The sequence below is a fragment of the Microcebus murinus genome, chromosome 10 (genome assembly GCF_040939455.1).
Source record: "Microcebus murinus isolate Inina chromosome 10, M.murinus_Inina_mat1.0, whole genome shotgun sequence".
NCBI classification, from domain to species: Eukaryota; Metazoa; Chordata; class Mammalia; order Primates; family Cheirogaleidae; genus Microcebus; species Microcebus murinus.
The window spans coordinates 95116353-95143046 of NC_134113.1; the positions used below are offsets into that span (position 1 = coordinate 95116353).

The 26694-nt window shown below is 50.9% G+C and overlaps 3 protein-coding genes and 1 long non-coding RNA gene across 6 annotated transcripts; 2 read left to right on the forward strand and 2 right to left on the reverse strand.

Annotated features, from left to right (window-relative positions):
• The first annotated feature begins 17 nt into the window (after window positions 1-17).
• VAMP1 (vesicle associated membrane protein 1) lies at window positions 18-7264 on the forward strand. 3 transcript variants are annotated; one of them, XM_076007742.1, is made up of 6 exons: window positions 18-184; window positions 3340-3358; window positions 3401-3466; window positions 3706-3864; window positions 4550-4601; window positions 6524-7264. In XM_076007742.1, coding segments are annotated over exons 1-6 (447 nt in total). In that variant the 5' UTR covers window positions 18-182; the 3' UTR covers window positions 6673-7264. The 3 variants fall into 3 exon arrangements, with proteins under 3 accessions (XP_075863857.1, XP_012616105.2, XP_012616106.1); XM_012760651.2 differs by having other exon boundaries at window positions 3340-3466; XM_012760652.2 differs by having other exon boundaries at window positions 3340-3466; window positions 5000-6656.
• On the reverse strand, window positions 7201-15967 carry TAPBPL (TAP binding protein like). Its single transcript, XM_076007738.1, has 7 exons — window positions 15767-15967; window positions 14763-14993; window positions 14345-14614; window positions 11426-11764; window positions 10507-10809; window positions 8893-8976; window positions 7201-8702 (listed from the first exon to the last, which is right to left on the reverse strand). The coding sequence occupies exons 1-7, from the start codon at window positions 15828-15830 to the stop codon at window positions 8659-8661; spliced, it is 1335 nt and encodes a 444-aa protein (XP_075863853.1). The 5' UTR covers window positions 15831-15967; the 3' UTR covers window positions 7201-8658.
• Window positions 15968-16375: 408 nt separating this feature from the next.
• On the reverse strand, window positions 16376-21055 carry CD27 (CD27 molecule). Its single transcript, XM_012760649.3, has 6 exons — window positions 20734-21055; window positions 20418-20549; window positions 17708-17887; window positions 17457-17546; window positions 17089-17208; window positions 16376-16845 (listed from the first exon to the last, which is right to left on the reverse strand). Exons 1-6 carry the CDS (start codon window positions 20867-20869, stop codon window positions 16721-16723), a joined length of 783 nt encoding a protein of 260 aa, XP_012616103.2. The 5' UTR covers window positions 20870-21055; the 3' UTR covers window positions 16376-16720.
• On the forward strand, window positions 17881-26209 carry LOC142873421 (uncharacterized). Its single transcript, XR_012921490.1, has 3 exons — window positions 17881-19106; window positions 21828-21966; window positions 25501-26209. It is a non-coding gene; the product is annotated as an uncharacterized LOC142873421 (long non-coding RNA).
• Window positions 26210-26694: the final 485 nt, after the last annotated feature.

The window sequence follows — 26694 nt, forward strand, 5'->3', positions numbered from 1 at the left end:
CAGCACTAATAAAGGCGGGCCCGGCGCGCCCGCCGCAGTAAGTGCCGCCGCGGCTGGAGTTCCGGTGGTCGGCTGTGGGCGGAGCTCGGCGGTTCAGTCCACTTCAGCCGCAGCGTCGCCCAGGCGGTGTCTCGCCGCGGCCTCGGGAGAGGAGACGGACCCGCACTCCCTCTGTCAGAAAAATGTGAGTTGACTCTGGTGTATGGGGCTGGACACCTCCTTGACAACTCTAACCCCCGGCGCCCGACTGTGCGGGACGGAAAATGGCGCATTGCAGCAGCTGCGGCGACGCCGGGAACCACCGCCAGGAGCTGCCCCAGACCGGGCCACCCAGCGGCGGGGCTCGCCCCGTTCTCGCGCCAGCCACAGCTACTACCCCACGGGCGGGCAGGGGCGCAGGGGGCCCACATTCATTGCACCCTCTCCTCTCACCTGAGTGGCACCTTATTCTGGTCTCAGTATAGTGGAGTACTGAAGAGGGTGGGAGGATGGAGACAACTGTGTAGGGACTCGAAAGCCCTTTCTTATCATCTTATTCAATCAGTGCTTAGAGCCTCTGAAAAGACAGTCATGGGTGCATCTGCCAGTTAGTAACGTGGGTTGCTCTGCAATCTCTGGGTTTGTGTATGCCCTGCACCCAAAGTGCGATGTGTACCCCACGCGTGGCAGTGAGCAAAGTTCCAGAAACTTGTCTGCCAGTTCTCTGGTGCTAGGTGAGCAGCTCAGAAAGATTCAAGGAGCAGTGGCATTCATCCCAAGGCCACCCTTATAGGAGGTTTTCCTATCATCGAGTCTCAGCTAAGTATTTGGAGGAGGAGGAATGGGGACAGCTGAGCATTCCCCCCCTTTCCTCCAACACACACAGTTTAGTCTCTAGCCATCTTCATCACTGGCGTCCCAAGATCCTGAGGGAGTACTATGGCTAGACAAATGAAGTACTTCCCTGTCAAGACCACAATATGTCTAATAGAGACTTTTCCTTTCTAATTACTGACTGGAGACCCAGCCTGGTCCTAGTTGTATTTGTGTTGCTTCTCTTGGTGACAAAAAAGGAAAAAATTTACTTGTGTTACATAAGGGTTGTAATTATCCCTGAATATTTTACTGCTGAGTGTTCGCAATTCCCAAAGAGTAGTAAGTGAAGTGGGCCCCTAAATGCTTTATAGCCATTTCACTTCTCTTTGACTTCTGTGGTTTTAACTATATATGAGTATTCTATACATTTTGGACAAACCCTAGGACTCCAATTGTTTTTCACTTTTGGGAGAGGCATCTTTCTCAGCAGACTGGTTCCAGATGCATCCAGGGGATGCTATGTGGGATGATTGGGAGGAGGTAGAGAAACCATGATGGCTAGCGGGCATCACGAGGTCTGTGACCTTAATTTTGTCATTGGTGCCACCATCCTGGACTGCTTCCAACATTGGCTACTACCTACTTATTGAATTTTCTGCCTTTAGTTGAGAACTGGATGGCTTAGCTAGCTCAGTAGCAGCACATGAATCTGTGGCTCCCATGGCTTTGTATCTTTTCTTTTCTTGGTCTCCTTTGCACCTTAGAGGGAAATGTGAAAACTATTCCTTCAGTGGGGATGAGTCACATGTAATCTGTTAGTATAGCCTCTCTGAGGGGTTATTCTCTACCTTTTACACTGAAAGAAATTCACTTAGTTGAGGAGGAGCTTCTGGGCATTCTATTGTGATTAGTCAATAAATTTCCTTTTTGGTAACTTTGTGATAGTTTAATCTCTAGTGTGTTTACTCTTGCACAGTTCCTGTGAAGTATGTTTTGTGAGGTTCTGCTTCTGTTTGAGGAATTCTTATTGTAATTTCCATTCTCCATCAAATTTGAGAAATCTCCTTTTGCTTGGGTTCTTCCTTAGCGGAGAAAAATCTCATGCCTTAGGTTATACTTCTGGGGATTCTTTAGGAAGTGAATTTAGCCTCCATGTTTTTGGAGATGGAAAGGAATTTCTCTTGAAGATCCCACATAGAATATTCCCTTCTAAGGCTAAGGGATCCTTTAGCCTTGAGTGGTAGTAGAAGAGAGTACAGTCTTCATGTGTACAGTGGTGTACACCAAGATTTCTCTTTGGGACGTAAGAAACTAGGGGAGTTTCCTGAGACTGTGCCAAATCTGGAAAAGGAAGGGACAGAATGTCTGTGATGCATGTACATTGAGGACTATTTCTAGCATTTTTGCTTCCTGTCTATGCTCTTGGACCAGTTTCCATAACTAATGCAATTGTTTTGGGCCCCATATTTTAGGTGAAACCTCTATTTTCTCTGCCAAAAAAAAAAGCAAACAAACAGTCCTGACTCACTCCACCTACATAGACTTTGTCTTTGGTGATTCTCCAAATTGTCCTTTATAGCAGCCCTGATCTTCTCATCATTGTGTGAAACATAGCCAATAACTGGGTCCCCATGGGCTTTTATATTCAAGCTTTGCAGTTCAATCCATAGGCTGGTCCTGAGAGTTTAGTCTTTTCTCCAAATTTCTCTCATCCTGGGTGGGGATTTTCAAGTTCAGTTCATGTGAAAGGCTTCTTATAGCTGGATGCCATTTGGGCCAAGGCTGGCACATTTGTCCCTGTAGCCACTGTGGCAGAGGAGATGCTTGCATTTGCATCAGAGGATAGCCCCAGACAATCTCTCTCCCTTTTTTTCTTGAGACAAGAGTCTCACTCTGTTGCCCCAGCTAGAGTGCCATGGCGGCAGCCTAGCTCACAGCAACCTCAAACTCCTGGGTTCAAGCGATCCTTCTGCCTCAGCCTCCCAAGTAGCTGGGACTACAGGCATGTGCCACCATGCCCAGCTAATTTTTTTCTATTTTTGGTAGAGACGGGGTCTCACTCTTGCTCAGGCTGGACTTGTACTTCTAGGCTCAAATAATCTTTTTTTTTTTGAGACAGAATCTCACTTTGTTGCCCAGGCTAGAGTGAGTTCCATGGCGTCAGCCTAGCTCACAGCAACCTCAAACTCCCGGACTCAAGCAGTCCCCCTGCATCAGGCTCCCAAGTAGCTGGGACTACAGGCATGCGCCACCATGCCCAACTAATTTTTTCTATATGTATTAGTTGGCCAATTAATTTTCTTTCTATTTATAGTAGAGACAGGGTCTGGCTCTTGCTCAGGCTGGTTTCGAACTCCTGACCTCGAGCAATCCGCCCGCCTCGGCCTCCCAAGTACTAAGATTACAGGCGTGAGCCACCGCGCCTGGCCTAGGCTCAAATAATCTTCAGCCTCTCAAGTAGCTGGGATTTTAGCTATGTGCCACCATGCCTGGCCCCTTTCTTGTGTTTGTTACTTTGTATACTCTGCCCCCTTTTCTCCACAGGTCTGCTCCAGCTCAGCCACCCGCTGAAGGGACAGAAGGGACTGCCCCAGGTGGGGGTCCCCCCGGCCCTCCTCCTAACACGACCAGTAACAGACGACTACAGCAAACCCAGGCACAAGTGGAGGAGGTACGTAGATAGCTATTTGTCTGAAAGATTCCAAATCATAGACGTTTAGAAACAAAAGAGAATATCTTACCTGTTTTTGTTGTTTGTTTGTTTGTTTTAAATAGGGAGGTAGTTAAAGGCTCTGGGAGGCAAAGCATCCCTTAGAGTTACACAGGGCCAGACTTGTAATTCCCTGGTGGTAGTTCTTTCCACTGTGTCTGGCATGGAGCTTATCAGCTTTGTTTCTGTGCCCCCATCAGGTGGTGGACATCATGCGTGTGAATGTGGACAAGGTCCTGGAGAGGGACCAGAAGCTGTCAGAGCTGGATGACAGAGCTGATGCCTTGCAGGCAGGAGCGTCACAATTTGAGAGCAGTGCTGCCAAACTAAAGCGGAAGTATTGGTGGAAAAACTGCAAGGTGAATTTTCTTGTCCTCTCCCCCTTCTTTTCCTGGGCCTCCACTTGTTTCTTGCCTGTAATGGTGCAGGATCTCTGCCCTCTACAACGCTTGGGAGGAAATCTGGAGCGTCTCCTTGAGAAGCATTACCTTGAATTGGCCACCAGGATAGGCTAGAGGATTCAGAACCCCTAACTGGGGGAAGAAAGTGATATTCTGAGGAGTTTGGAATGGTTGTTTAAGGAGCTTTACCCCAAAGGAGTTGCCTGCAAAAATTCTCACCTGGCCCTTCCGCAGACACACCCAACATCAGCACAATGGCTTGAGTATATATATTTTTAAACACCTGCAGCTTTCGGAGATGAGCTGAACATTTCCCAATGAAAACTGAACTAATCGACTAAACATCCAAAGTCTGTGCCTGTATTGGAATTCCTTTTAAAACCCCAAAGCAACAAGAACTAAGCAAAAGGGAGCCAGCTGCAGGGCCTGTTATATTTCTGAAAAGCTACAGATGTCGTGCTGGGGTCATGGTCCTATGGGAAGCAGAAGGGTGGGACCTCCCTGAGAGGCCTGCAGGTCTGCTGAGTGATGGGTGGTTTCTTCCACTGTCCCAAGGATGGAGGAAGTTCTGTTCCTACTAGAGATTTGGCTCCTTTCCTCCTTCCCCAAACCCAAGGGCTCATTTTTATCCATGTTTCCTCAGATGATGATCATGCTGGGAGCTATCTGTGCCATCATCGTGGTAGTTATTGTAAGTAAGTATCGCTGAGGTTGCTGGTGGGGTGAAGAGGTGGGAAGGTCCCGGAGTCTTCTCCCAGCCCTGCCTGCCTGCCTGCCTGGGGAGTGGGGCTGCTCTGACTGAGGTATGGAGACTGCTGCCATGGGATCATCACCTGGTCGGGAGGGGGAAGGGCAAAGACAAGGTACTTCCTTGATGGACAAGCCAGCCCCCTGCAAGGTGTTGCATGGAGATGGCCCCTCCTGTTCTGAGGAAGTGGGGCTGTGCTGTCGCTGGCTTGGGTCAGAGGGAGATGGGGATGGGGCACCTACAATGGAAAGACCCGAATATCTAGTAACTTGATGTAATTTGCCCTCTTGTTTTCTCCTGTCTCTTTCTCTTTTCCATCTGGGACTTCCTGATTCCTGTGTCCAGTCTACTTTTTTACTTGAGAATGTGCCACCCCTTTCCTGTTCTCCATTGCCACCCAAACTCATGTCCTTCTCTCTCTGTCTGTTCTCTCAACAAACTTTTGCATCTGCCTTCCTCCATCCCAGCCCAGGCTTCTCCATCATCCATGCCTCCTTTTTTGTTGCATTCATTTGCACTACGTCCCTCGACACTGGAAATGCTGCTCGTGGCACAGTCTGGAAGTCACTACCTGAAGAGCAACAGCTGGTGCCTCCCTCCCACCCCCTGCTTATGTACTGTCAAGTTCCCCCAGAGCCCAAAAGAGCTGGAGGTCAAGGGTAGGGGAAGGGGAGTGGCTCAGGTGAAGTGCCCAGGAAGCTGCCCAGACTTGGGGAGGAGAAGGTATGGTGACCCTGGTGTCTCCTAGAAAGGACCGGCCGCTGGAAGAGACTAAACAGCTGGGAAGATGGCGGCTCATTCAGGGCCACCCTGGTCATGTGGAGCTTTTCTCCTAGGCTAGGCATGAAGAAGCTTAAAGTCCAACTTGGTTTTGGTGTAACACCCTTTTAGAAAGTGAAACTTGTTTTTTGCAATTATTTCTGATCTATTAGTCTAAGATTTTCTATGTCTTTGGGGATCTTACAACTTTTTACTCTGTTCTCCATAGGCCTGGAGAACAAACTTTTGTGGATTGTGAAAAGACTGGGACTCTTGTTTCCATCCTAGAAGCAGTCCCATATGCCTCTAACAGGAAGGAGCTGTCTGTTCTTCATGTTTTCTGCTGCATTCTGTTTTGTTCATGAGGGTACCAAATAAGTTTTTTCTAGCCAACGTTTTAGCTAGACAAATACTTTCATGTAGCTCTCAGTTAATTGTTGGTGTAGATGGAGAGACTGCCTGTTAGTTACAGAGAAATAGTGAGTCAAGGGCCTAATTTGAAAATAACAAGCTCAGAGGAAGCCACTCTTGCCCTCTGATTAAGCAGGGTCTCATTATTTCCTTCTTACTAATAAAGAAACGTGAGGGTGTTAGACATGAGGCTCTTCCAGATAGCCCCATGAGTATGGGGGATAAAAGTGAGGACCCATGGACTCCTGTGAAATCCTTTTCTCCACACCATCCCCATGTACTTGCCAAAGATAGGGATGAGGTGAGAGGTTCTTCCCAAGGCCTGGCCCATCCTGAGGATTTAGAGAAGTCCAGTAGACCCACCAATTCCACCTTGGGGGGGAGGCGTGCCAGTCTGTGATAGGTGTGCTGGTGCATTGCTGTGCTGCTGTGGGGCCCTCTTGTCTGGCTGCCTCTCTGTTCTTCCTGTAGTATGCTCCCCTTCAAACCACCCTTACCCATCTGAATTCTACTTTGCCTCCTTTGTTTCCCTCTTCTTTGCGTGGTTTGTGCGTACAGACAGTGGAACCTGAGGACGGGAGCTGCTCAGCGCACCTGAGCTTCAGGATAGGATGTTATACGGGATAAACTCAGGTGCGAGGGGAGGAGGCAGGCTGGGAACAAAAGGGGAAATACCCACCCCCTTTATTCCATCCTCAGTCCACAAGCAGGAAGAGGCTGAGGCCACACTGGGCTGGGGCTGGATGCCCACGCTCCATGCAGCAGCATTTCACCGTGCAAACCCATCCTTCCTTTCCCTTCGCCCCTGTTTCCCACATCCCCTTCGTCCTGCCCCAGGGCAGGACTGAAGAGCTGGAAGAAAGCAGTCAGTGTACCCTCCCAACCGTCCCCCTCGAAGGTCTCCACTCTCCTCTGGGCTCCTCTTTGCCTAATGCAGGGGGTCACCGCTGGAGAAGAACCACCACTGTCCTCGATGTGTCCCAAGCCTGGAGCAAATCCACCCTCTTGGCCCACCCAGCCCTATCACAGGAATTCCTTCCTGGGTTTCCGTCCCTCTGAGGCTCACCAGCTATAGTCGGCTTTGTCCTTTTAGGGGTGTTAGCCCTTCTACTTTCTTTCTTACCCCACCCTATGTCCTCTTCTGTGTCCTTGCTGCCCCCCTTCCCTCCCACTACCCCTGTGCATGAGCAAATATGCAACTAGCCCCGGGACTTTGCAGTCAAATGAAGCCGAGCTTCCCACATCTCCTCCTTCAGTTCGCCATGAGATGATGTGGGGTTTCCACTGTGTGTCTGTCATCACCTCTTTGTCTTTTTTTCCTAACCCCAATCTCACACTTGTATAGAGTAATAACAGTTGTATTTCCACCAAAGGCATGTGGCATATTTACCAATTTCCTGTATTCTGAACAAAGGCCAAAAAAATACAAATTCCTACCACAGAACTGTCTTGGTTGTTGTCTGGATTGGAGTAACTGGGGAGGGGAAGGGAGGAGTAGGGAGGAGCACCCTTTCTTTCTAGTAGTCTGATGTCACTTTAGTCCGCAGGGCTGGCCTATGTGTGCCACTGTAGTCTTTATGGAGACTGGAGCTCTGCGTGTCAGTAGAGGAAGTGCTTTCTTGCCTTTCATGCCTGAAGCAGCCCGATTCTCGAAGGTGCCAGCGAGAGGAAGTGACGACAGGAAGTTGAGTGGGCACCTCACACTGGCAAACAACTGTGGGTTCTCTCAGGCCGCTCCTGTCTGCCTTCTTCCCAGGTCCTTGGCTTGCCTGGCCTGGCCTGGCCCGGGGCACGTGCCCAGATGGTGGCTCCAGCGAACACCCATTTTCTCCACCATCCTCATGTACAGTTTTCTTATCTGAGTTCCACTCGATTGGCCAGGCATGTTTTAGAAATGAACAAAAGGACAGCTGTCTCCCCTGCAGCTGAGGGAGCCAGGAGTCTGTAGGTACCCTGAAATTCCTGGTGACTCTCCAAAGGAGCAGAACCCTAATTACAGCTCAGAGTCACACAGAGCAACTGAGTGGGGGGGTCTTTGTTTCACATCTTCAACACACAGCAGGGCTCAGTGGGACTAGCATGGGGAAAGACAGGAGAGTGGAAAAGACATGGGGCTTTTATTTTGACAGAGCTCAAGTTTGTGGTTAGGGGCCCAACCCCTACCCCTTTGCCCCTTTGTTCCTCACTTGCTCCTTTCTTGATTTCTTCCAGTTTGTTTTTTTTTTTTTTTGAGACAGAGTCTCACTTTGCTGCCCAGGCTAGAGTGAGTGCGTGGCGTCAGCCTAGCTCACAGCAACCTCGATCTCCTGGGCTCTAGCGATCCTCCTGCCTCAGCCTCCCGAGTAGCTGGGACTACAGGCATGCACCACCGTGCCCGGCTAATTTTTATGTATATATTAGTTGGCCAATTAATTTCTTTCTATTTATAGTAGAGATGGGGTCTCACTCTTGCTCAGGCTGGTTTCGAACTCCTGACCTCAAGCAATCTGCCCGCCTCAGCCTCCCAGAGTGCTAGGATTACAGGCGTGAGCCACCGCGCCTGGCCTCTTCCAGTTTTCTTTTCCTACGACCTCGCCTCAAATCTGGCTCTTTGATCTTAACCTGCACCTGGACATTCTGCCTTCCTGTTGCCCCTTCCCCTCTTCCCGTTCTCTCCCTTGGTGAGTCAGCCCAGGGAGCACAGTGGAGGAGGGCAGAGACCTAAGCAGAGCGAGGGCTAGTGCCCTGTGACATTGGGGCCACTTTCCTGCTTTTCCCAGCTTTGCAACTCGGCTTAGAGTTGGCTCCTTCTGGGAGCATGTGACTTTCTTTTTTACTCTGAGGGAGGAGAGTGGTTACCCAGCGTGCCTTGGAGTCTTGGCAGACCTTGCTGAGGTAGCTAGGAGAGAACAGGGGGAACAAGATTGACTTCATTTGGGATAACCCCAGAAGCAGGGGGCTGTGGTGGGTGGGCCGGCTGGAACCAGGAGCAGCTGGGCTTCAACACTCGTCTGGGTGGGGAGGTAGGCGGAGTGGCTTGATCTACATGGTGGGTCAGGGGCCAGAGCTGAGGGCAGATGGGCTCTTACCTTGCCGTCTCTGCAGCCCCAGGAACAACAGTGCGAGAAGGAAGAGGCCGCTGGCAAAGATGACTCCCAAGGCTGTTCTCCGCTCTGTAGGCAAGAGCAACATGGGTAGGCGCTGCTGGCCGAGCCCTCACCCCCGTGTCTGCCCCAGAAGGAGCAGAGGAGTGTGTATCTGTGAGTCCTTGGTGGAGGAGCCAGGAGCCTGGCACACAGCAACATTTGTACGTGTCCAAGGCTGTCAGATATTCGTGTTACTCCACACAGAATTCTCTACCTCTTCCTACCTAAGACAATGTTTTTAAATTCCTTTGCAAGAGAGATTTAGGTTAGATTAGTTGTTTTTTTTTGTTTTTGTTTTTTTTTTGAGGCAGAGTCTCGCTTTGTTGCCCAGGCTAGAGTGAGTGCCATGGTGTCAGCCTAGCTCACAGCAACCTCAAACTCCTGGGCTCAAGCAATCCTCCTGCCTCAGCCTCCCGAGTAGCTGGGACTACAGGCATGTGCCACCATGCCCAGCTAATTTTATATATATATATATATATATATATATAGTAGTTGGCCAATTAATTTCTTTGTATTTATAGTAGAGACAGGGTCTCGCTCTTGCTCAGGCTGGTTTCGAACTCTTGACCTTGAGCAATCTGCCCGCCTCGGCCTCCCAGAGAGCTAGGATTACAGGCATGAGCCACCACACCCAGCCTAGATTAGTTGTTGACAGCTAAACTGGGATTTTGTAAATAGTTGGGGAATAATATGAGCTGAGACAAAAGCCCAGTTTGGGGGAAGCTCACAGTCTAGTGAGCGACCAAATCATGCCCAGTGCTCCTGGATGTTTGCATTTCAAGGTGCAGGTTGTTTCAGACCTTTCAACAACATTTTATGGCTTTCAGGATTAAGTTCCAGCTTGAAGGCCCATGGAGATCTACAGGGTGTAGTAGGAGGAATCAGGCTGCCTGTTTTCACATTCTCTCTTTGCCATTGATTGGTAGGTAACCTTGGGCAAATTATTTGATGCCTGCAAGTGCCAGTTCACACATCTATAAGACGGGAGTTGTAATATATGCAGTCATACAGCTAAGTGCATAGCACACCGCTTGATTCATGTAAATGCTCAATAAATATAATTATCCCTGAAGCCTCAGAGCCATTTCCCGCTTTTTCCATGTGCCCTTGGCTCTAGCGGTGCTGGACTCCTTGCAGTTCCCCAAATTCTCTTTAGGATGTTTTATATTTGGCCTTCACACATGCCATTTTTTCCATCTTGAGTGTTCCTTTCCCTCTAAGCTAGTTAACTTGGCTCAAAAGTCTCCTCTAGTTCATCTTCCATGCCCACCTAGTCTTGTCTTCGTATTGGACTAAGCTCCTAGAGGGCAGGCTTGGGAATCAAGCATGTGGCCTGGCACCACGGAGACTAGGGTGTAATGAAGTCTCAGGGGATGTGTGGTGGAGGCTGTGGTGGCTGCCACCTTGGGAAAGACAAAGCCAGGAGCACAGGCAGGAGTGTGAAGCTTGGGCCGTGAACAAAGCGTGTGGGCAGGAGAACAAGGCCAAAGATGCACTGGGGGCAGGACAGCCATGAGCCCAAGTGTGGAAGTGGAGAAAGGAGGACATTCCCAGTACCTGGTGGGACAACCCAGGTGCTGGCCACAAGGGGCTCCTTCAGGGAGATGTGGGTGACCTGGCAGGTGTAGGTGGCACCTGCAGGGCCAGGTGCTGCCGTCAGGGAGGAGGAAATGCTATAGGTGCCGGCCGCGCTTTGCCTGAGGTTGGAGAAGGAGGCACCAGAGACTGCGACTGGGGATCCGCCTGGCTCCTCGCGGGTCCACGTCACCGCCATGTCCAGAGGGTAGTAGCCCGCAACGTTGCAGATGAGCGTGGGTGGCAGAGGCTCGTTTGCCAAGCTCAGTCGTACTTTGGGGGGAGCTAGAGAAAGAATGAAGAATAAGATTCCAGAGGGATCCACCTGGGGCCAGCAGAGGAGCCTGGGGCCTTTTCTTCTTGCTGAGAGTGAGAGTAGATTGTGAAGGCTAAAGTCTCTTCTGTGGTGGGGTACCCAGGGGTGGGGGGTGAGGGGTCACCTGGAAGCTGGCCATCAGTTACAGGGAGGGGCTATGTTTTCCAAAAAAGTAATAGTAAAAGCCAACTAAAGGCTGGATTACTTCGTATCCCCTTATATAAGCCAGTAATTTTAAAGGATGTCAGTGATAAAGTGTTCCTGGTCAAAACCTCTCCCCCCACCCCTCCTTGGTTTGCTGCCGCTCCTTCTCAGGCTGTGGTCCAAAAGGACTGGGGAGACTGGAGACAGCTGGGCAGGGCAGCAGGATCCTGAGCTGGAAATTTCTTGATGGAATTAGCCTAGAGTCCAATGGGACACCTTATCTGATGCCATCTGTGCTTCTAGGGTGAAGATGGCAGACAGGCTGCGGGAATGCAGGCTGCCTCTCAAGAAATAATCTTTGGGTTTGGATCCCAGTCTGGAAAACATTCCCAATAGGTACATCCCTTCCCCTCTCCCAGGATAACTCAGTCCTGGCCTCACCTTGGATGTTGAGCTGGATGATTTGTTGAGCTCGGTACAGTGAGGTGGTGATCTGGCAAATGTAGGTCCCCTCATCCTTTAGTGTGAGGCTGGGTAGGGTGAGGGAAGCGTCCCCAGCCACGTGTAGCTGCTCAGGCTCCAGTGTGGCGCCCTCTCGCTCAGCCTGCCCCCGCCCTGTGGTCCAGCTGTACACCAGCTGGCCACTGCCCTTGTGCTGCAGCCGCCACTCCACACTGGTGAGGTCCAAGCCTGGAGCCATGGAGAAGCCACAGTCCAGGGAGGCTGAGGACCCCAGCAGGTAAGTCAGGGATTGGGTTGGTGTTGTCACCTGGAACTCCACTGTGGAGAGAAAAAGAGGGGTAATTTGTGTGCCTCTTCCTCCTTGTGATCACCTGATGTCTGCGCCGTGGGCATGTTGTGGGCGTATACCTGCCTCTTTCTTCTCCCCTGGCCAGTGAGGCCAGTGGAGCTCATTTCCTGTGAAGTAAAACCACAAAGAAATGGGGCTCTGGAAAGGCAGAATGGCACACATGGTGGTCTTCGCCATTCTGGGGTCTCTAACCCCAAGGGCAATACACATGTAAAAGTATGGGTTACTGTTGACCCTCAGGTAAGAACTACTTGAGTAGCAGAAAAAACTCTGGAACTCTGGTTGTTCCACTTACTGGCCCTGTGACCTTTGACAAGTCACTTAGAGGTGCCAAGCTCATCTGCTTAAGCAAGGCTGCTGCGGAGACCGAACAGGAATAACAGTTTATTAGACTCCCGTGGTGCCATCAGCGCGTGGTGCTCACACAGGAGTGAGAGTTTGAAAAGCACACAGTAGCGGGCAGGGAGGCATGGGCAATATATGTAACCGTAACACCTGTACCCCCATAATACACTAAAATAAAAAAGAAAGAAAAGAAAAGCACACAGTAGTAGTATATGTGCCAAACATGTTTGACCTAGATCTAATTGTTTGAGGAAAACAATCAGATGGATCCAAATGGTAGGATACTCTGCAAAACAACTCACCTGGACTCTTCAAAAATGTCAATGCTGTAAAGACTGTTCTAGATTAAAACAAGGGACAATACAACAAGGAAATGCAATGCATGATCCATCCTTGTTTGAATCATGGACTTAAATAAGAAAACTGTAAAGAATATTATCGAGCCCAGGTGCAGTGGTGTGTGCCTGTAGTCTCAGCTGCTTGGGAGGCTGAAGCAGGAAGATCGCTTCAGCCCAGGAGTTCCAAGACCACCCTGATCAACATAGTGAGACTCTGTCTCAAAACAAACAAACAAAAAACACTACATGGATAATTTGGGAAATTTGAGTTTGGACTTTATATGTGAGAGTTTTATTGTATCAATTTTAAAATATATTAAGTATGATGATCTGTAGCATACCAAACAGTAGTGGGGAGAAATAGGAACTGTCTGTCCTGGCAGGGAGGAGTATTTTATCACTCATATTGTTCAGAATTGCCAATGTAGGGGGATGGTGAGAGTATAAAGCTGTCTTTTAGTTCATTTTATTATTATTATTAAATTCTTTATACCCCGCTTTATTGCATACACTGTGGGTAAACCACACCCCTACCTTGGTTTGTTTTTTTTTTTTTTTTTGAGACAGAGTCTCGCTTTGTTGCCCAGGCTAGAGTGAGTGCCATGGCGTCAGCCTAGCTCACAGCAACCTCAAACTCCTGGGCTCCAGCGATCCTTCTGCCTCAGCCTCCCGAGTAGCTGGGACTACAGGCATGCGCCACCATGCCCAGCTAATTTTTTACATATATATATCAGTTGGCCAATTAATTTCTTTCTATTTTTGGTAGAGACGGGGTCTCACTCTTGCTCAGGCTGGTTTTGAACTCCTGACCTTGAGCAATCCGCCCGCCTCGGCCTCCCAAGAGCTAGGATTACAGGCGTGAGCCACCGCGCCCGGCCTTTTGGTTTGTTTTTGATATGGTGGTTTTGTGACTATGAAGGAGAATGTCCTTGTCCTTTGCTATAAACTAATACATGCTATACATGGGAGCATCTGAGGTCAAGTGTTGTGAGATCTGCAACTTACTCTCAATTAGCTCAGGGGAAAAATATTTATACATCTATGTGTGTGTGTGTGTGTGTATAGAAAGAGAAAGAGAAAGAATGGGGCAAAATGATAACAATTGGTGAATCTAGGTGAAGGGTATATAGGTGTTCATTATATTATCTTTTTACCTTTTTTGTTGTAGGTTTCAAAAATCCCCAAATAAAAACGTGGAAATACCTAACCATGCCAAGAGTATAGTAGACTCCGGACAGACATAAGGATCCTTCTTTTCTAATGTAGCAGGATAAATTTAGGTTGGAGCACAGAAAGATTAGAGTGTTCTGTAGCTTTCCAAGAATAGGAGGGTAATCTTCTCTGGATTTGGTTGTCTCTTTTGGAGGCACAATATTGGATTGGTGGACTCTGGGGAAACCTGTCATCATGTTCTTAATTTCTTGTGGCCTGGAGGATGTGCTGAGGTGGGGAGGGCAAGGACTGGGCTTTACTACTAAGAGATAATGAACAAATTCTGCGTCCCGTGCTTTGCTCTATCTCGAAGCACTACACCAGGCTAGCTTTTCACCGGGAGAAAACTGGTGACTGGCTCAATAAGACTACAGCGCATAGCATGCTTGAGCAGCATGGCACCATGTGTCTTATTTCCTTATGGCAACCTAACAAGATGAAAATGCTCTGCACCCTGGGGAGAATACACAGGTTGTCTTTGTGCTGGGACTTTCAGGTAAGGGCTTCCCAACATCCTTCTCTTTGGGACCCAGGGTTTTCCCTGGGGGGTGTGGTGGATGGAGGTGGACTTGTTCCCTTTCTTCTATCACCCCAAATGTCACTGCTTTAAAAAAACAAAACTTCCTTTCTGCTCCTTGCTTTCAATTTTCTCACCTGCAGTCTGCACAGTTCCCTGGGGGCTCAGAGGCAGGTTCAGCGTGGGGTGCCTGACAGCCCCACCGTCTGCATCGCTGACAGTCTTCATCACCACAGAGACGCTAGGTCCCCCTCCAGAGACCTGCATGTTGGTGATGAACCAAGCTGCTGTCTCCGCAGTGGCCTCCCTGGCCTGGAGAAAGTAGCGGGAGATCTCGCAGGTCACCTCCTTCCCACCGCAGTCAGCGTGGAGCAGGGCCTCGGCCTGGGGCATCTGGATCAGGTCCACTGGGGAAGAGGGGGCCCGTGGAGGGGGAGTTGCAGTGAGGACACCAGGGCTGACGGGAAGCAGGTGTGGGCGGGTGAAATCGGGAACTGGGCTGTCCCGGTGGAGGGAGCCCAGAATGACTAAGGACGCAGGGTGGATGGCTTTTACCTGAGGCCTCGAAGATGACAGGTGGGTCATCTCTGGCCAGTGTGCCCCCTTGGAAATCAGTGAAGTCTTTCAGGGAGCCGTCGTCCAACACTGGCACCTGCCTCAGCACAAGCAAGGCCTTCACCCTGTCCTCACTGCTGGCAAGAGCCCCACGGTGCCCACCTTCCCCCGCCAGGAAGCAGTCCAGGACCACATCCACCGGCCGCCACTGCCTTTCTGCTGCGCCGGGCTCTGCGGGCAGAAGGCTGGGGTGAGCACCCTCTTGCCGGGAAGCTACTCCGTACCTGCTTCCCACCCGCACCCCAAACTGGGGTCAGCAAGGGGTGAAAGTTGTCCTCTATTCTCCTGCCACCCCGCAAACCAGCTTTCTGGGAAGCACCTGCTGCTCCAGGCAAATACTTCTTGGTATCGATTAAAGTCTTGGATTTGCCTTTCTCACAAGGGTTTATGCTTTCACTCTTATTTCCAACCGTGGAATGAAAGATGATTTTCAGTCAAAGGAATTCTCAGGAAAAAAACAAATGAGCAAATGCTGCCATGGGGAGAGAAGACTGGACATTTGCTGTCGCTAGGGGCATTGACTCGGCTTCTCAAACTGCTCCCCCACCAGCCTACCTGGTCTGCCCTGTCTTCCGCCTTACGGTAGCCTTCCCCTCCCCCACCTCCCAAGTGGTTTCTCAGCCTGGGGAACCCCTTCCTCTTCTGAAGTGTCAGCTCACAGGCCCACACCCTCTCTGGTAGGACGGTGGCTCCCATTCCACATCCACAGAGGGTCCCTCTTTATTTAGCCTTTTTCCTGCTGTGTTCTCAGCTTCTGTCCCCATACACATTGGTTCCTACTTTGCCAGCCACTGAGCCTTCTCCCTGTTGGGCTCAGAGGTGATTGGAAGTCGTCCCTGGCGCCCTTTCCCTTCTAGAATCTCGGGGAGGGTGGCTCCCTGAGGCTTCACTACCCCCACGCTTCTCCCCTGCCAGCTTCTCCCCTGCCAGCCCTCCCGACTCACCGGTTTCTGCCGCTGCAGACAGAGCCAGGCACAGCAGCAGGCACCACCCCTCCTCCGAGCCCATGGGCGCCGCTCTCCGCCTCCCGCACGCCGCCCTTCTCCACAATCCCACCCTGCTCGGAGGCCTGGGCTGGAGAAGAGGGGCTGTCCGCACTGGTGCTGGGAACGCCTGTAGGTTTCTTTTCTGTCCTCTCCGTAGCCGACTTCTCTTTCACTTTCACTTAGAGGAAGTGCCACTGTGACTGCCTTTGCCTCTGGGTGAAGCCATTTGCAGCAGCCGCCGGAGTCCTGCTCTCTATTCCTTTCTCTCCAACTAGCTCACCCCGAAAATCCTGGGTGATTTCAAGACCTGACTTCACTGCACCCTTTTGCTCTTGACAGGCTCCAGTAAAGGGGAGAGGTGGAGGGCTGGAGCAGGAGGGAGATGAGTCAGAGCAGGATGCCCCGCAGCCTGGGGACCATTCCCCCTTTCCAGCTGGGGCCCCCCGCATCCCCCCACCATCTGCACCTGAGGAAACTCCTGTCTCAGATGCTTGACCTGGGAGATGAGGCGGGCTGTGGCCTTGGTTTGGGGACTGAAATTTCAGAGATGAAGCTGGGGAGCTGCAGTGTGGTCCTGTCACTTTATTTTGCTGATTTTGTAGGTCAGCGATACAGCACGTGGGGCTTTTGTAGCTGGAAGTGTGTTTGTAGCTAGAGCCCGCGGCCTCCCGCAGCGTACACACCTGTGTATATTCCCAGGGCTCCTGTGTCCCACCCTACCCCACATTCCTATTTGTCCTTGTCCCTGCCAGTCTCCAAAAGGCACTCCGTCAAGTCTGTACACAGGAGAGGGGCCTGATGAGAGGACGGGACTGCACTGGGGCTGCCAGGTCTCAACCTCTGGAAGGCGGTGGGTGGGATGGAGGCCAGGGCTACAGCAGTGGGGACCCCTCTGCTATCCCGGCCGCTGGCTCAGGGGCAGGAAGCAGGCTCTGGCTTTCGGTAGTCCTCCTGGATGGGGATGGTGCTGCCCTCCTCCTCCCTGGGGCAGCTGTAAGGACAAGGCTCTGCTGGTTCCACTGGACCTTCTCCTTTGTCTGCAGGAGGAAAATCCGATGAGTCCTGGCCAGCAGTGGGGGACCAGCGGAGGGAGAAAGATGAGCAGAGGAGGATAAGCTTGGGGAGGGCTGTCCGCAGGGCGCCAGCTAGGAGAGAGAGTAGGACCAGGGGTGGTGAAGGCAGAGCTGGGGGCTTTCAGTGAGGTCCTGGCATGAGCAGCAGGGCTGAGAAGGTGGCTGTGGGGCAGGGGCAGGACCGGACACCTGTATTCTGTCTCTTACTTGATCCATATTTTCTTTGTTGATGGAGGAACAGGGCTCCGCCCAGGGTGAAAGCAAGAAACATTCCGGAGAGGATCACAAAGATGCGGATACAGTCTGCGCTGCACAGGGACCTCTGGGCTGTATAGGCAGGGCCACATAGGGGTTTTGGGGAGAGTGTAGCTCCTGGATCTCTCAGCCCCACCCTCCTGTCACCCTGCTTCTCTCCTTTCCTCCACCTTCTTCACCCCCACCCCCACAACTGGACCAAGGCCTCTCCTAACCCTAGACTCTGCTTACCCTCACTCCTAGGAGCTTTCACACTGGCTTCCCTCCTGGCCTTTCCTGTATGCATTCTCTCTGGGGTGGGGATCAGGGAGAACACTCACCTGGCCAGGTGGTAGAGAGAGCAGGGGCAGGCAGCTGCCTGAAGTCAGCCACCGTCTGCACCAGCTGCACGGTCCTGGCCTCTGGCTTCTCTGGAGAAACAGACAGGAGTAGAGCAGGGAGCCCCAGGGAATGCTGGTCTGAAGGTCTGAGCAGGCTGACTGTATCTGGGGGTGGCACTGGAAGTGGGGAGTGCTGGCTGGGGTGTCACCCCTACCCCAAATGATTGGACAGAGGATTGCCTGGAACTTACTTTTGGCATAAGGTAAGTGGGTGGGTTGAGGGTGTGGGCCCGGGCCTGGAGATGGGTGAGTGGTCAGCCAGGGGCCTGGAGGAGGATCGCACTCGGTGCATTCTTTATCTCTGCACTGCCAGCCATGGGGACAGGCACACTCGGCATTGGCAGTGATGGTGCAGTTGCGAATGAGAAGACCTGGGGAGAGGGGTGCACAGGACTCTCAGATCTTCAGAGACCTTCGAGGTCCACTACTTAATCCCCCAAACCCCATCCCAGACCCACCTCTAGGGACATGCTGCCCTTTCCACTACCCCTTGCCAGGGGACTGCCCCCCCCACCCCACTATCACCCAGTGCCTTTGCCATTATCATTGTTATTAAAGAAGAAACTTGTACCTTTTGGAAGATTCATGGAATCAGAAAAAGAAATTATGGAAAATAGAGCTTATGTAGTTTTCTCTTGGTGATACTTTAATAACTTTTTATTGAACTGTAATATATTTTATAGAGGTACACATAAGTGTTAAGCTTTAGAATTTGTGCAAATTGGATTCACAGGTGTAACCAGCACCAGATCAAGAGACAGAAGGTGACAAGCAATACTCCCTCCTAGCTACTCTCCCCCCAAGAGTAGCCACTATTCTGACTTCCTAACACCATGAATTATCTTTGCCTATTGGACTGTACGGGTGGAATTGTGGCATGCACTCACTTCCACCTGGTTTCTTTTACTCAAACCTTTGTGAATTTCACCCATATTGTTGGCTGTAATTGCAGATTGTTCATTCTCATTGCTGTATGGTGTCCCATCATATGACTATACCATGGTTTATTCATCCATTTTACTATTAGTGGGCATTTGGGTAGTTTCCAATTTTTAGCAATCAGGAGTAGTGCTGCTATGATCCCTGGCATGTTTGTATCTTTATTAGAGAGTTATTTCATTACAGAATCCTTTGCCTTTACATATAAATTTTACTCAGTGTAGCGGTCAGGTGCTGGGTGGCTGCAAATCAGTTGTGCTAGGAGAGTGGTGTTGGGCATAGGCTGGGCTGGGCTCACAGGTGGTTGGGGTTGAGAGGAGGGTGGTTCGGAGGAAGGCAGCAACACCGGATGTGGGGTAGGCTTGCATGGGAGTGTGGTATGCCTTAGAGCAGCACATTCATGGGACCCAGGGAGTCCTAGGAGCCCTGACAGGTGAAAGAGGGGTGCAAAAAGGGAGGATGCCAAAGACCATTACCAACTCTAACAACTTTTCACCATGATTTTGTCAGGACAGGGACAGGGACAAGTCCTTCTTCTCTTCCTTGTGCCCTTATGCCCTGAATTATGACTCTGAGTTGCTACTCGAATTTGTTTCCTTGTGGCTTCCCAGGAATTGTGAGCCAGCCTGGACGAGGATCTGCAAAGGGAGGGTAAGGGAAGCCTGGGACAGTGATGGGGGTGGGGACAGTGGTGGTTGTGAAGGGTGATTATAAGGGTCTCTGCTAAAAGGGACGGGGAAGAGTTCAAGAAGGGGCTGGTGGTTAAAAAGGCGTGAAGTGCCATTGTTTTCAGTGATGAGCATCCAGAGACCTGTGGTTCTATTTACCACGCATAACCTGTGTTCAGAATTCCAGCTGGATTTCAGGCACTTCCTCACCTCCCAGATGTAAGCACTGAGGTCCAGAGAGGGCCACACTCATGTGGCCTCCTCTGCTCACCGCACCTCTGGCCCAAGTGCCCCAGGGTCCTTCTGCAGCCAGATGCTGCCAGAGGACTTTGGGATCTATTGGATGAGTCTCACAGAGAAGGGTCATGGGTTGGGCTGGTCTGGATTATAGTGAAGGGACTGAGGCCTCGTTCAGTGTGGGGCAAAGGCCTTCAGGTGGGACCTACAGAGCGAGTGGCCCTGCTGAGGCTGCTGCAAACAGGAGAAAAGCATCTATCAACAATCATTTTTATGTTAAGTGGACTGAGGGCTATTTCTTGTGTATGAAAGATGGTGCTCTTTGGCTGACTTGCAATGGCAACCCTCCCCCCCCCCCCCCGTTTTTAAGAGTACAATAATAAAAGACCTAGTGAGACCAAACACTTTTTACAAGTAGTTTAGTAATTACAATTTAGTGGTTCTCAAAAGTGTCTTGCTGGAGAACATTTGTTCAAAGGGGCGACTTTAAAGACTGCTATTCTAGTGTGTACTGGCATATAGTCTCTGAAATTGTAGCTAAGATGGAGAAATACTAGAGTTCATAAGCACAGCCACAGATATTATACTTCTTAATTTTTAAAAAGACAGAATTACGAAATAAAAGCACAGGCCACATATATGCTCATACTCCCAAATTGGCTTTTGTGCAAAAAAAGGTTGTTACTACTGCTTTATATTGTCATTTCCTTAGAAAGATGTATCCCAAGTCCCAAATAGCCAACGTACTATGTGCACTCTGGGAACACAGCCCGTGTATTGGTTGGGGGTTGCTTGTCTGAAATCTGGGGTCCCAGAGCCACTTGCTTCTTTTTATTGTCTCCATCCTATTCGTTGACCCGTTCTCACCAATCTCTCACATTCTACTTACCCCCTTCCCCGAAATACTAGATTTCTCCCCACAACAATATGTGCCCTGCCCAGGGCACCCCGTTTCCCATCATTGGCTCCACCTGCCGTGAGCTTGCAGAAGGCCAAAGTCCCCACTGCCATCCTCCTTGCTCCCCCAAACCCAGCTCCACCAGCCTCGCCACCTCACCGGAGTTGCAGTGCCGACAGCTCTCGCAGTGGGGCCGGCTGTGGTGGTCTGGAGAGAAGGAGCTCCCTGGTGTGCACGGATCGCACCGAGCAGCCTTTCTGTGCTGGTCACAGTCCTTCACGAGGAATGTTCCTGTGGGCAGAGGTTCCGGGATCAACATCCCAGGAAGGTCAATCTCTGCCATCTTCAAGGTGGCGCCTCCTGGCCGCTACGGGACTTCTCTCCTTGCCCGAGCCCGGTTGCCCTGTGCGCACCGTGCCTTAACCCAGTCCTCTCTCTGCCACTCAGCTGGCCCCGCCAAGGCCCACTCTCTTACCTGGCTCACACATCCGGCAGCACAGTTGGGCCTGCGCCCAGTAGTGCCTCTCTGGACAGCTCTTGGGGGCTGGGGTAGCTGAGAGCCCTGCCAGGGTCCCCAGAACGCACAGCCAGCAGGGAGGTGGCCATGCCATGGCTCCTGCCCAGGGACCCCTTCCGGCGTTCTCGTTGCTGCCTGGCCCCAGTGAGGTGGCCCTTCCCCTGGGCACTGCTGCCTCTCCGTTGCACCTGCTGGGTGGTGGCCACGGCCACGGGCCCTCAGTGAGTTGCTCCACTTCTGGTGGCAAGCCGACCTTTGATGGCAGTTGACGTTCTGCTGTGGCTGTTTTTTCTCACAGCAGCAACTCCCACCCCCTCCCCTTTTCCGCATGCTGGGCAGAGTTTTAAAGGGCAAACGCTGTCAAAGACCTGCTGCCCTTCAAAGATGTCTCTTCTAACACACCTCCCTTGCTTTTGCCTCCGTCCTGCTCATGCAGCACGCAAACCCTCTTCGCCTGCTTTTCTCACAAAAACAGGATGATGGATGCACATGTTGCCCACTCCGCTTGTCCACACACTTGTGCACAACGATGCCCACTTCACCCCTGTCCACAGGTTACAGGATAAGTCCCATGTCCCCTCCTCCCCACACCTCCACCCCTTCTTTCACAGAGATGACAGTTTAAAGAAGGAAGGGAGCCAGAGTTGAGCACAGGTCCACGGGCTCTTCTCTGGGGCTTCTAGGGTCAGGTAAGCTTGGGAATTTGGAATTTTTCAGACTTATAAGGAAACTAACACCATAAAACACCCTTGTGGAGCTGAGGTAGCACTCATAATCAAACAACATTTCAGCGGAAAGACTATTGAAATTTTACACCAAGTAGGATGAATAATGACCATAAATAGCCTTGCATTAATTGAGGTTTTATGGCCAAAGAGTTTGCTACAGAATTGTTCAGAATTGCAGAGGACTTAGGCCTGTGGCTCTTCTCTGTCACTCTGGACAAGAGATCACATATGCTCCCCTCTAGTCCTCATGCCAGCCTGTGACACGGGTACCACCCATTGCCCAGTGTGCCTTTCTCAGACCTTTTTTTTTTTTTTTTGAGACAGAGCCTCACTCTATTGCCTGGGATAGAGCGCCATGGCGTCAGCCTCCGCTCACAGCAACCTCAAACTCCTGGGCTCAAGAAATCCTTCTGCCTCAACCTCCTGAGTAGCTGGGACTACAGGCATGAGCCACCATGCCCGGGTAAGTTTTTCTATATATTTTTAGTTGACCAACTAATTTCTTTGTATTTTTAGTAGAGACAGGGTCTCGCTCTTGCTCAGGTTGGTTTCGAACTCCTAACTTTGAGCAATCCTCCTGCCTCGGCCTCCCAGAGTGCTAGGATTACAGGCGTGAGCCACTGCCCGGCCCCTCAGACCAATTTTATCTTCCCCTTTCCACCTCTGGCTCTGTCAGTCGCTGGTGTCCTGGAGCTCCTGGGTCACCTCCTGTCCCAGCCTTGGGCAATGGGCATTAAAGTTAGATTCCTGTGGATCATCTGTTTCCCCTTCCCCCAGTTTTCCAGCAATACTGATTTGGCGATACCGGAGACGGATGAACTTTTCCCTCTTTGAGTCCTGGAAACACATGTGGTCAGCAGCCTCCCCCGACTCCTTCCCCATGACTGAGACTCTGGTGGCTTCTGTCCTCAGAAGTCTTTCATTTAAAGGCTTTGCAGTTGTTTCCACAGTGCTCACTAAAGGTCACACCCCTGTGGCTGCACCTGCCAGATCTGTTAGATCTGTTCTCTATCTCACTCGTCAGTTTCCATTCACTTCATTTCCTCCTCCGCTGGCCTTTCCCAGCCCCCTGCAGTGCGTCAGGGGGGTCCTCACATTCTACTTACCCCCTTCCCCGAAATACTAGATTTCTCTCAAGTGGGAAGCCACATCTGCGTGTGATTTGAAGAGCTACTCATGCAAACTGTCCTTTTCGCTATCAGTCAGGGTGCCTAACTCCCCCTGCAGAGAGTGCTGAATTTGGGACCAGAGGACTTTTCTGTCTCTGACCATTCCCAGGTTGTGGGAAATATCTTCACTGTTATTAATTTATTTATTTCAAACATGTGGTCTTGCCACGTTGCCCAGGCAGAAGTGCAGTGGCCCATCTCCCTCCTCTACTTGTCACTTCTCCGTGGGGGTCAGAGCAGAGCAGGCTCCCCTGGCCTCTCCTGGAGTACTTTGGCCAAGGGGAGGAAAGCTGGGTTCCTGGACCTTCCTCTTCTCTGGGCAAGTGGAATGACCTGGCCTCCTGCCTCCTGTGCTCTTTGCGCCAGCTTCTGGCGAGGTTTGCTCTACCCTAGGCGGGCTCCCCCACGTCCCTCCGTTTTTGTCTACCTATTTCTCGGTATCTCCCACCACTGCTTCCTCTTTCGGGGTCAGCCTTTCCCCACGCCTGGCTGGGCAGAGACATGAGGTCTTCTTTCAACAGCCCCCTGCTCTTCTTTCATCCCCAGACATGAGCCCGCGGAGCCCTTTCCTTTGAGGACGTTCCTTTGAGGGCCTGACCAAACCCTCCGTCTGGACCGGCGAGTGCAGCCTAGGTGCCGCCCTGCCCTTTGAAGTCTGGCTAAGATACTCCCCAACTTCCATTCAGGGCAGTCCTGGCAGGCTGTCCACTTGCACAAATCCCAGTGTGTCTTGTGTTCCCGGGGCCACCGCTAGGTCCGATGCCTCCTGGGCCCAAGTCTTGTTCTCTCCTCGTGTCTCCTGATTGATTCCTCACCTCTACCCTGCCTCGGGCCCCAAATCTGGGACACAAGACTTGCTTGAATTTTCCTCTAAACCAACTATTAATAACAGAAGACCATCAGGCTGTTAGATGTGGCAGAACTTTTTTTTTTCCTCCAGTTTTTTTTCCCCCGAGACAAGGTCTTGCTCTGTCGCCCAGGCTGGACTGCAGTGACGTCATCATAGCTCACTGCAGCCTCAAACTCCTGGGTTCAAGGGATCCTCCTGCCTTGTTATAGTCCAAAGTGTGAGAAAAGACCACCTTAGAAACCGAATTGGGCCAAATTGTGAGTCTTTATTTACTGGCCAGGACTACTCCTGTCCTGCAGAGTGGCAGGCACAGGAAGTAGTGATGAGAGTGGAAAACGGCCCTTTTTTAAAGGCAAATAAACAACAACACACTCTGAAAAGCTAATTAGCAAGCACTTTTACAGAAGTGAGAGAAAGCATTAATCTTACATTTTTATCTTGTTTTAGCACAATGGGGGGTTGGAGCCTTGAGATGGGTTTTGTAGGAGTCACCGGCTGCAGTTAAGTAAGATTCAGCCCAGAGGATTACCCTAAAGTATCCTAATTTATGGACAACATCAATCTTAGTACATCCTGCATCCTGTGGTCTAAGCCAGAACTCGTTTTACTGGGTACACGAAGCATGTCAGGCGCCTCAGGTGTCCAGGGCGCTTCGACCCTGGCCTAGAGGCTATATATTTTGGGGGGGGGCAGTTGTGCCATGCACCACCACCCTTAGTTTTTAAACTTAATCACACTAGCAGAGTTAGGATGGCAGGTGTGGAGTCAGATAAGGGTCAACTGAAAATTTCCCACTCTCCAAGCAAGCAAGCAAGCAAGCAAGCATAATACAGAAGCTAATGGCTGGTTATTGGCTATCTATGGGCCCTAGGCCCTAACAGCTTCAGCCTTTCAAGTAGCTGGGACTACAGGTACACATCACCACATCCAGCTAATTTCTCTATTTTTGCTGAGGCTGGTCTTGAACTCCTGGCCTCCCAGAGTGCTGGGATTACAGGCCTGAGCAACTGAGCCCAGCCCAAATTTCAAGACAGTTTTTTCTCCACCTAGAAGGCAGGCAGAGACAAACTTCCTTGTTGAAGCGCTGTATTGGTGAGAGGATTTTTCTACATTTCACTTTAGGTTTCTAGCTTTATGTGGAAGGGTGTCTTTTCCAATGTGCTTTCAATTTCCTGTATGGTGGGGCCCAAGGTCTTCACTTCTGGACCCAAGTGGGGTGACTGATGCTGGCCGCTCCTCGGCCATTCCCCCGTCTCTGCCACCTGGGACTTCCCTTTCTTTGTGGAGAGCCCAACTCCTGTGAGAGCCTCCGTGCAGCACCTCAAGGTGTTTGTTGCAGGAGGCGGAAGTCACACCTTTGTAGGGGGCATGTGGTCCTCTCCTACCTGCGTACGATCTCTGTTTAGGTCTTGTCGACACTCGTGATTTTATGTGATATATGGTTTAGCGAATTAATTTTGGTCTGAGGTAAAGCTAATTTCTGAAGTCAGATGCTACGTGAATTGATATATGTGGGGTTTGAGCGCTGACCTTTGACGTTTTCTGACTGTCAGTCTTTGGCGCCAGGGAAGGGCAAGACTGGTAAAAGGAAATTCTCAGACACCAGGCAAGGGAGGAGCCGTGCAGGACAGTGTGGCTGTCAAGGGAGTAGTCTTGACCTGGAACTGAGGGGTGGTGCGGGCGCCCCAAGCCCATTGAGACAGGAGGCTCCTGGGGCAGGTGGAGAGAGCGTGACTCTCAGAGCCAGACAGATTGGTGGGCCAGATGCATCTCTGCCAGTTATTACCTGGGCCAGCTCCAGCACATTCCAGAACCTCTGTGAATTGAGTCTTCACCTATTAATATTATACTTGGGGTGAATGTCACGGACCATGCAGCATGTTGGGACAATCAAGCATAACAATGTGAATGAAATGCCTTGCTTCGTTTGGATGCTCAATAAACGTTCCTTCCTTCTCTCTATTCCTTATTGTTTGAGGCTGCAAGTCCCAAGAAATAGGATTGAAAGAACAGCCAATTAACCTGGGAGCTAAAGCAAAGGAGCGTGAAAGAGACGGAACAACTCACTAAATAGAACAAGCTGTGCATGGGCAGTGTGTCCGCTCTGCGTGTATTGTTCACACTTCACAATGCAGAATAGCGATTTTGCAAGGGGGTGGGGGTTGTTTCCCCCTCACAATGGACTCCTGGGCCCCTGGCATTTCCTACTTGCTCTTTTAATGAGCCATCCTGTGGGATAGAAGCTAACCACTATCTTGGCTTCTGTACCTTAGCTTTTGTAATTTGCTTGCTTGCTTGCCACTTAGCCTGACTGAAGCCATGACAGGCTTCTACAAAGTAAAAGAAAAAAAAAAAAAAAAGAGAGAACAAACAAGGCCCCAGGGAGGAAACCGGTAAGGCACTACCTGATAAGGTAGTGCAAAGTCCCTGGGACCTAGCCAACCAATCAATAAATCAATACACGGCCAGCATGATCAGCGCGTGAACAGCTTGAGTGGGATGTGTGGGTGCTGGGTGGGCTCTGGATACCACTTGTAACCAGTCACCTGAGTTGCACAACAACTAAAAGTATAAAGCCTGTGCTGAAACCTTGCCAAGGGTCCTTGTCTAAAGAGACCACTGAGCTGGTGCTCTGGGACCTGGACCCTAGCTCGAGCTAGCTTAAATAAACCTCCATTTGTTGCTTACGTTGGTGTGAGCTTGTTACTCTGACATTCTGTTCTGAGATACAGAATTCTTGGACACAACAATCCCTGTTGCCGACCGGATGAGCGTAGACTACACGCAGTTAATCTAGTGACCTTCCCTACAGTGGGGAGGGATGTCACGCCATAATCTCCCCCAACTCTGAGGCTAGGGCACTGTGAGTCCTGTGAGTAACTACATGCCTTCATTTCCTCTTCTGGCCTGCGTGGGTTTCATCTGAGCCTGAGCCCTCAGGGCAGTTCACTTCACAGGGTGTGCTGGGCCCCCTGGTGCTGCCTAGCCCAAGCCAGGTTGTTACATTGCAGAAATTTTGTGAGCTGGTAGCTTGACATTGGCAAATTGGCCATGGCAGGAATACTTACAACCCCAGGATCAACAAAAGCTACAAATTGAGGGCTTCCCACCTCAGGGAGCCAACTGTTAAACAATGACCACCCCACTACTGCTACCGGCTTACCAGGGTGAG

Excerpts from the sequence above, each read along its gene's own strand:
- TAPBPL (XM_076007738.1), bottom strand. The coding sequence starts at position 15,830 with ATGGGCTCGGAGGAGGGGTGGTGCCTGCTGCTGTGCCTGGCTCTGTCT. Across the intron at positions 11,765-14,344 it reads GGGAACTGTGCAGACTGCAG|TGGAGTTCCAGGTGACAACA; the intron begins GTGAGAAAATTG and ends TTCTCTCCACAG. Across the intron at positions 8,977-10,506 it reads CACCTGGGTTGTCCCACCAG|AGCGGAGAACAGCCTTGGGA; the intron begins GTACTGGGAATG and ends TCTTGCCTACAG.
- VAMP1 (XM_012760651.2), top strand. Across the intron at positions 3,467-3,705 it reads CCCAGGCACAAGTGGAGGAG|GTGGTGGACATCATGCGTGT; the intron begins GTACGTAGATAG and ends TGCCCCCATCAG. Across the intron at positions 4,602-6,523 it reads CATCGTGGTAGTTATTGTAA|TCCACAAGCAGGAAGAGGCT; the intron begins GTAAGTATCGCT and ends TTCCATCCTCAG.
- CD27 (XM_012760649.3), bottom strand. The coding sequence starts at position 20,869 with ATGGCATGGCCACCTCCCTGCTGGCTGTGCGTTCTGGGGACCCTGGCA. Across the intron at positions 17,888-20,417 it reads CTGTCGGCACTGCAACTCCG|GTCTTCTCATTCGCAACTGC; the intron begins GTGAGGTGGCGA and ends CCCTCTCCCCAG. Across the intron at positions 16,846-17,088 it reads ACAAAGAAAATATGGATCAA|ACAAAGGAGAAGGTCCAGTG; the intron begins GTAAGAGACAGA and ends TTCCTCCTGCAG.